At 26.7% G+C, this 9,773-nt stretch overlaps 1 protein-coding gene across 1 annotated transcript; it reads right to left on the minus strand.

Annotated features, from left to right (window-relative positions):
• Positions 1–1,513: 1,513 nt before the first annotated feature.
• LOC145840878 (kelch-like protein 23) lies at positions 1,514–2,362 on the minus strand. Its single transcript, XM_082948222.1, has one exon. It carries the CDS (start codon positions 2,360–2,362, stop codon positions 1,514–1,516), a length of 849 nt encoding a protein of 282 aa, XP_082804348.1.
• Positions 2,363–9,773: the final 7,411 nt, after the last annotated feature.

Genomic DNA, 9,773 nt, shown 5'->3' on the forward strand with positions numbered 1-9,773 from the left:
TACTATAACTTTTTAAGCGTAAACATAAAAAGTTTTTAAATATTTATTTAGCACCCAATTAAAGTAAACACTTTGTTGATATTATAATTTTTTTTGTTTATAAAACACTGGTTAACAGCAAAACTTCAAAAGTTAATAGCTAGAAATCACTGAAGTGTACAAAGAGTAAAATTTTAATAATTATTTTAATTAAAAAAGATAAATAATTTTTGGTTTGCACAAGATTTTAAATTAGAAAATAAAAGAAAACTTACGCGAGCAACGCATTTATTTTTGCCGAACATATCACGTTGCCTACTGTTGCACAAATCTACTCTAATAGTCAATGACCTACGATGTTAGTCAAACTAATTAAGATAAAAAAGTTGTGTTTTTTTAGTAGACCATTCAATCAGTTGTATTATTCAATAGGTTAGGCAATATATAGTCTGCAGGTCCGTTACCAAATATTTAATGGCATGTGACTAAACAGTTAAATTAAAATATCATATCAATTGTACAGTAGATAAAATTGTTATTAGCAAAGTTGAAAACAGTTAATAATTTTTTTTTTTCTTATTTATTATTCTAGCTTTTAAGTTACAGCTAAGCATATAAATGTTAAACGAGTTCTTTTTTATGGACGATTTTCATAAATGGTCTGTATACAATACTTATTTGTGTTAAAAACTTACACAAAATTACATAAGACATTTTGATTTTAAAAAGTTCAATTATTTTTTCTATAATAATTCAACTAATTACCGTTTCTAAAGCAGTTTAGTGGTAAACTCTTTTATCAACAAAATGTATGTACTAAAATAATATTAAGTAAGCAAGTTAAAGGTAAAATAAAGAGACATTTTTTGAGCTTTAAGTTTATTTACACAACAAAAATGTTTAACTTAATAAGTAAGTTAACCAAAAGAAAAGTACGGCAACATAATTTATAATAAACTTCGCTTGAACGAATATAGCATTTGTAGAGTATAAGACAATTATAAAAAAATAATCAGGATGTAATTCTTGTTTCAAATTACTATAACGCTGTTAAAAATAAAAACTTCTTTAAAGGTTTGGTTAAATTTTTTTTTTCATTTTTATCAAGTTACAAACCTTTGAAATATGAAAAATGGTTTAACCAGGGTTTCCTATTGGTAGTAGATTTAATAACTTGGCGGAGGTAACGAAAAAAGGGTCTAAATAAGATATTAATACATAGTGCAGTCAAAGAATTTCAATTTTGAAATTTCTACGTTTCAAAATTTAACTTCATTATTAAAAGTTTTATTTGCTGCAGTAAAATGTAGATAAAAATTGCTTTGACCAAAATATAAAATTCAGCAATATTCTCCTAAGGGGTTGTTTGGTCATAAGAGAAAGTAATTAGTAATGTGAAATTAAAGTTAAGTGTAACTAGCGATGACTATGTAGGAGAGTGGACAACTTTTTTGTTTTTAATTTTTGCAAAGGGGTTGACCATGAAAATAAGCTTGAGAAACCCTGGTTTAGACTGTCATTAATAATAAAATTTTTAGAACCAAGGTACTTTTGCACAAGCGAAACCTATTAGATGTTCTGTAATTTCATACGGTTTGTCAGACCATTCCTTTTTATCAACATCATACCAAACTATCTGCTTTTTCTCATTTTGAGTGATTATGATCTTACTACCTATCGATACAGCTTCAAGATCAACGAAAGAATGCGATGTTTTAAGAGCATCAAATTTTTTACTAACATTGTCAAAAACCTCAGCTTTACAACGATAGACGTCGAAAACAAATAAGAAATTTCTAACAACAACCAAACTATGATAACTTTTACCATGAATCATACTAGGAAATGATGACCATTTGTCGGCAATAACATCATATGATTCTACTGTGTTTGTATCTTCATTAAAATCAACGTTACCACCAGAGACTATTATGTTGCCTTCAAAAACCACACAAGCTGCATCTGCTCTTGGCGTTCTCATTTCGGTAGTTTTATTCCAACTTTTGTCATTGACATCTAATTGTAAACAAGTGTTAGCCCTAGTGTTTATTCCGTCATCATTTACTTCAAACAAACCTCCAAATATAAATATTTTATTAATAAATGCACATGCACAAAAGTTATAACGGTCATCAATCATATCACCTACTTCAACCCATTCGTTATAAGAAGGTGAATATTTATCAATACTTATTATACTTTGTTCGTAGTCATTATAACCACCGAGTATATAAACCTCTCCTTTCAAACAAATAAATTTTGAAAACTCTCTTTCATTTATCATATCAGGTAGAACTTTTACATCACTGAAGTTGCTCCCATTGATTTGAAGTGCAGTTTTAACAGCGCAATAATTTTTTCCATCATAGCCACCACATAACATTATATTAAACTTATTTTGGTTGCAATATCTACTTTCAGAACAGTTACTTGAAATGCTTTTCTTGTAATCCAAAGCTGCATTCAATATTCCAACACATTTACTATTTGCATGAAATGATGAATTTGTACTCAAAAGATGTCTCACTGCATCTTTTGACAGCACATTAAGTCGAACTTTTGACAGAAGTTTTGTTGCGTGTTTGCTACGTTCTTCACTGTTGTGTTTCAACCAACTGTTTGCTGCATTAAAGACTTCAACTTCAGAGTGAAGGTTCAACTCAGAGCTTGCAAGTATTTTTGCAACAAGACTAAAGTTTAAGTGTAAAAAGTTTTCAGTATCAGCTACCATTTGAAAACAACGTTCAATATAAGCAAGAGTTTGTTCAGCAACATTGTTCAATCGATATAATTTAGCTAAACTGTAATACGTGGTAACATTTTTCAAAGTTATTTTCTCGCATGTCTTCATACTTTCACCTTTATCTAGCAAAAACTTATTTAGTTTCAAAGCTAAAATCAATTCGTTACCTGTTATCATCTTTTCACCTGAATAATATAATATTTAATCAAAATATATAAGGGGCAAAAGCGTAAATTCGTGCAAAAATGACGCCGTTTAAAAACTACCCGTTGCCATATTAGTAAGTCGGGGGTAAAAACTAGTATTAGGGCAAAAAATAAGTACAGTACATTTTCTGGGGTAAGTAATAAAACTATTAGAAAATAAGAGTATCTAATAGGCTAAATTTCAGGGTTTGTTTTGAAGTATATTTAAAAGAAAATTTAAAACTCATACTAGTAATTCTGGGGTTAGTAAAAAAAAGGAGATTCTTACTATTCGGAATTATTTATTGATTGTTATTAAGATTGTTTTTTGAAAAGGTCCGGTTATGTATATGAGTTTAGGGAACCCTGTTTTGTGTAAACTAAATTTAAAATATTTGATTACAAAAGCTATATTTCCTTTAAAAAAAATCATTTAAATAAAAATAAAAATGTTTAAACGTAAGTTTTTTTATTTATTTGCGTTCATACTTAATAAAAAACTTCTGTAGATTTATATTTAAATATAATAATATAAATGCCTACAAACTCTTAGTTTATATAAAAAAGTATATTTTATATATATTAGCATATTTAGCATTTACTAACTGTTATACAAACGTTTTACTACATAAATTTTATTTTCAAACCTTGTATGCTAAAATACTTCGATAAACTTTTTTCGAACTGCTTTCGTGCATTGTTCTTGAACGTATTAAAAAAATTGTTCATAACTGGAAGGTATTACTTTTATCTATACTAAAACTTTGTATACATTAAACAATTTTTACTATATATTAATAAAATATAACAGTTATCTTGAAACAATGACTTTTAGTTTTAAGAAAAACTACTAGCATTTATAGCCGTTTAAAATTTAATTTTAAACAAACTCACAAATTAAAGTTTAACAATCTTAAAAAGGTAAATAAAGTAAAATACTATTTACTTTTTTTTTCACTTAAAAATCATTTGAATAGTCTAACATTCATTCATTTATATAACTTTATAAAGCAATAATGTATTTGTTTTTATAAAAAAAAAACAGTATAAATGAAAATAATACTAATTTTTACTTTAATGTAATATAAATTATTTAAAACTATACTAGGTTTATAATGTTATTCTGTTAAGATGTATTATAAAATTCGGTGTTAACTTTTCTTTATGCAATACAGATTAAAAACTCGTCATACTAATAGAAGATAGACTAATTAAATACAAAAGTACACAAGTACACATTTACTCAAAGCTCATTGTGATATAAAAAAGCTGAATCTGCATTTATAAAATATTTTATCTAAAGTTTAATTGTTTATTTATCCTTTTCCCTGACACACCATAAACAAACATTTTAAATATTACTCAAAAAATTTAGAACAATAAAAATAAAAAACATCATGAAAGAAAGCTTTTTTTGCTGAACCACCTTTTTTAATCTTATAATCACCTTTAAGTATACTAGCCGCATTTAAATCTAAACACTTAAATAAAACTAAATGTTTAACTAAAACACCTGAACTAAACAACTTAACTTTCGCTCAAAAACTCAAAATTCAAGAAGTGTTTATTTAAAAAGATTTTCTTGAACATTTAAAGCAGGGTTTTTTCCATTTTGAGAACTGCCCCATTTTTAAAAAATACATGACCTGTTAAAATATGCTTCCGTTTAAATTTAATTTTATACAATTTTTTATAAGTTTTCAAAAAAAAAACTCTATAACTTTTTTTTAGCAATAACGTAATCTAAAAAAGTTTCTGCTTTAAACTAAACACACTCAAAAGTTAGTGTAAATTTTTTTTAAACTCAACTAAAACTGAGTTTATAATTCGTAATAAAATAATAACATTAGATAATGCTATATAAGCAAAAATAAATTATTGTGCTAATTTATAACTCTAAATATTTTTCCTGCTTTTGACAATTTTATAAAACATAAACAGACGTAGTTTAGTTAGTGTTTGAAGCTGGAACAACATTATATTTTATTCATTAAAACAATTTTAATTAAAATAATGAATATATTTTTCTTGTTGGTTTTCAATTGAAAAAAAAATACGAAATAAAAGGTTGTCGTCGTATGTACTAGTTTCTGTTGATAAACAGATTTTTTAGGTTCTTTGGTTTGGTTTTCACAATATTTTAGAAAAAAAATCGAAGACGTAAACTATTTATGCTAGAAGTAGCATATTTATATAACAAACTTTACATACTTTCTATTCCATCACTTTTTCAATAGAAAATATTAACTTAAAGTGAAAGTTTAGTATATAAAGGTTTAAATAGATTAAATATAGAGTTAAGGTTGAATTGCTATAATTCTTCTACAAGTTTTATAAATCACAAAAAAACATTTAAGACCTGCTTGTTAAGCTTTATTTAATCATAAAACCTTTCTTATTTTTTTTTAAATGTGTCTAACTATGTCGGGTTAGAATAGGGGTGGGCAACATACGGCTCGCGGACTAAATCTTGCCCGCAGAGTGAAAATAATCGGCCCGCGAGCAAATTTATAGTCCCGCAAAGGGTCAATATTACAAATTTTTTACAAAACTTTGAATTATATTTTCACAAAACAAAACTGTAAGAATTTGACTTCAACAAAATGCTAAACATTTTTTTTATAAATTATTGTGTACTAATAAATACACCATTCTGTCCTAACATTTTGTGTTGTTCTAACTTAATTGGAATATCTTTAAGTAAAATTACTACAAGCAAAGTGTTTTTTTTTTAAGTGGGATATTTTATATACGTACCTTTGTCAATTATAAAGTCAATTCTATTTATAGACATTATTTAAACATCTGTCATGTCGCAATCTACCATTTAAGTTGTCAAACTTGAGAAAGTTTTTTGAACTTGAAGGACTTAAAAAAGTGATCATCTGTATCAAAAAATTATATTCAGGCCGGATCCGAAACTTTTATTTACATTAGAATCCGACCAAATCTTTACCTCGACTTAAATTAGTTTCCAGTCGGATTCGGATCTTTAAAGTCAGTATTCGGCTTGATTCGGATACTGGATCCGGTAAATCACTAATTCGAAATGTTCGGGCCCGCAAAAGACTAAATTTTTTTGGATCTGGCCCGTCGATTGAAAAACGTTGCCCACCCTTAGGTTAGAAGTAAAGATAAGATAGTGAGTAAATTTATAGTTTTTAATTCATAAATTGTGTTTTGAGCTTGTATTCTGAAGAAAAAAAAGTAAACATACACTTTTAAAACACTTTATTTGCTTTATAAGTACTGTTTTAATAAACATTTTGTTGTATTCAACTTTTTTTAAGTCTTAATAAGTGATGCTCTAGACTTAATTTGTTAAAATAAAAGGTTACAGTAGTGGCATTGATAATAAAATCGTATCGATGTAAAATATTGAAAAAAAGTATTATACTTTATGCCACTCTCTGAGTCAAAAAAAAACCGCATGAGTGACCTTAAACTGCACTAAGTCACGATGAGATTTTATAAAATCTTACATACAATTTTTTTTAATTCTTTAAAAATAAAAAAAAATTCAAAATTAATAAAAGTTAATGTCTTTAACAAAATTGGTTATAAAAAAATTTACCGAGACTTTTTTTCTTATCTATTCCAATGCTTAGTCCTAGAGGTAAAAACCTGATGTCTGAATACATAAAACATGTATGGTAGTTACCAGTTTAACTGCTTCTTTGAAGATAGTTGTGTCGGTATGACTTCAATGCAATTTGGTAAAAGGGTAAAAGAACATGTTCGAAAAATATTGATGAATTCTTAAATTAAGTTGTAACTAAAATAAGTCTAAAAGAGTAGTAAATGCTTCAAAAAAATCTTTTATTACAGAACATCTAGTTAATAACTCTGATTGTGCAAGTAACTATAAGTTGAAATAACTTAAAAACGTTAGAATTTTTTTTAGCATTTTTGATTTTATTAAGTTTGATGCTTTCTGCATTTTAATAAGAAAACCTAACTTGTGTAAAAATAAAGATTTTGATTATACTGTTCTTTTTGTATTCATAATTAATTTTATAAGTTGTTATGTATGTTTATTTTTTTTTAGTTGCATTGTAATAAAAAGTACTTATGTATTTCTAATTACCATTTGCTTAATTATCATTACTTTTACATTGATTAATTTTTGACTATATTAACTGGATTTGAAACTTTATTTTTGTTGCTTGGTAAACAACTACCGAGTTAAACACAAAACATATAATGTTAATAAATTTGAGTCTTGTGTACTTTTGTATTTAATTAGTCGATCTTCTATTAGAATGACGAGTTTTTAATCTGTATTGCATACAGAAAGTTAACACCGATTTTTGAAAACACATCTTAACAGAATAACAATATAAACTTATTATAGTTTTTAATTAATTTATATTACAATAAAGTAAAAATTGGTATTTTTTTAATTTATACTGGTTTTTATTTTTATAAAAAAACAAATACATTATTGCTTTATAAAGTTATATAATTGAATGAATGTTAGACTACTTAAATGAATTTTGAGTGAAGAAAAATGAAAAATATTTTACTTTATTTTACTTTTTTAAGATTGTTTAACTTTACTTTGTGAATTTAGTTTTAAATGAAATTTTAAACAGCCATAAATACTAGTAGTTTTTCTTAAAACTAAAAGTCATTGAAAATATTTAAGATAACTGTTATATTTTATTAATAAATATTAATAATTGTTTAGTGTATACAAAGTTTTGGCACAGATAAAAGTAACACCTTCCAGTTATGAACAATTTTTTCAATATGTCCAAGAACAAAGCACGAAAGCATTTCGAAAAAAGTTTATCGAAGCATATTGGCATACAAGGTTTAAAAAAAAAATTTAATCAAAACGTTTGAATAACAGTCAGTAAATGCTAAATATGCTGAGTTTTTGTGCTTTATGTTTAATAGTTTAATATAAACTAAAGAGTTTGTAAGCATTTATGTTATTATATATAAATATAAATCTACAAATGTTTTTTATTAAATATGAACGTAAATAAATAAAAAAACTTACGTTTAGACATTTATATTTTTATTTAAAAGGGTTTTTTTTTAACGGAAATATAGCTTTTACAATAACATATTTTTAAATTAGTTTACACAAAACAGGATTCCCGAAACTCATATAAATAACCGGACCTTTTCAGAAAATAATCTTAATAACCAAAATAATTAATTCCAAATAGCAAGAATCTACTTTTTTTTTACTAACCCCAGAATTACTAGTGTGAGTTCTAAATTTTCTTTTAAATATACTTTAAAACAAAACCTGAAATTTAGCCTATACTATTTAGTTTCAAGTTTTGATACTCCCATTTTCTACAAGCTTCATTACTGATCCCAAAAGATGTAGTGTACTTATTTTTTGCCCTTATACTAGTTTTTACCCCCGACTTACTAAAATGGCAACAGTTAGTTTTTGAATAGCGTCATTTTTGCACTAGTGTACGCTTTTGCCCCTTATATGTTTTGATTAAATTTTATATTTTCAGATGAAAAGAAGATAACAGGTAACGAATTGATTTTAGCTTTGAAACTAAATAAGTTTTTGCTGGATAAAGGTGAAAGAATGAAGACATGCGAGAAAATAACTTTGAAAAATGTTACCACGTATTACAGTTTAGCTACTTCATATCAACTGTACAATGATGCTAAACAAACTCTGGCTTATATTGAACGGTGTTTTCAAATGGTAGCTGATACTCAAAACTTTTTACACTTAAACTTTAGTCTTGTTGCAAAAATACTTGCAAGCTCTGAGTTGAACCTTCACTCTGAAGTTGAAGTCTTTAATGCAGCAAAAAATTGGTTAAAACACAACAGTGAAGAACGTAGCAAACATGCAACAAAACTGCTATCAAAAGTTCGGCTTAATGTGCTGTCAAAAGATGCAGTGAAACATCTTTTGAATATAAATTCATCATTTCAAGAAAACAGTGATCGTGCTAGAATATTGAATGCAGCTTTAGTTAACGAAAAAACCATTTCAAGTAACTATTCTGAAAGTAGATATTGCAGCCAAAATAAGTTTAATATAATGTTATGTGGTGGCTTTGATAAACTAAATTATTGCGCTGTTAGAACTGCATTTCAAATTAATGGAAGCAATTTTCATGATGTTAAAGTTCTACCCGATATGATAAATGAAAGACAGTTTTCAAAAGTTATTTGTTTAAAAGGAGAGGTTTATATACTCGGTGGTTACGATGATTACGAACAAAATATAAGAAGTATTGATAAATATTCACCTTCTATTAACAAATGGGTTGAAGTAGGTGATATGATTGATGACCGTTATAACTTTTGTGCATGTGCATTTATTAATAAAATATTTATATTTGGAGGTTTGTTTGAAGTAAATGATGACGGAACAAACACTAGGACTATCACTTGTTTACAATTAGATGTCAGTGACAAAAGTTGGAATAAAATTACCGAAATGAAAACGCCAAGAGTAGATGCAGCTTGTGTGGTTTTTGAAGGCAACCTAATAGTCTCTGGTGTAGACGTTGATGTAAATGAAGACACAAACACATTAGAGTCATCTGATGTTTTTGCCGACAATTAATCATCATTTCCTAGTATGATGCATGGTAAGTGTGGTCATAGTTTGGCTGTTGTTAGAAATTTCTTATTTGTTTTCGATGTCTATCGCTGTAAAGCTGAGGTTTTTGACAAAGTTAGTAATAAATTTGTTGCTCTTAAACAAGTACATTATTTCGCTGATCTTGAAGCTGTATCGATAGGTAGTAAGATCATAATCATTCAAAATGAGGAAAAGCAGATACTTTGTTATGATGTTGATAAAGAGGAATGCTCTGACAAACCGTATGAAACTACAAAACATCTAATAGGTTTCGCTTGTGCAAAAG

Source organism: Thalia democratica, chromosome 1 (genome assembly GCF_965202585.1).
Source record: "Thalia democratica chromosome 1, ktThaDemo2.hap1.1, whole genome shotgun sequence".
Lineage (NCBI taxonomy): Eukaryota > Metazoa > Chordata > Thaliacea > Salpida > Salpidae > Thalia > Thalia democratica.

What these genes read in the sequence shown, in the direction of transcription:
- LOC145840878 (XM_082948222.1), bottom strand. Translation starts at nt 2,362, where the DNA reads ATGTTATGTGGTGGCTATGATGGAAAAAATTATTGCGCTGTTAAAACT.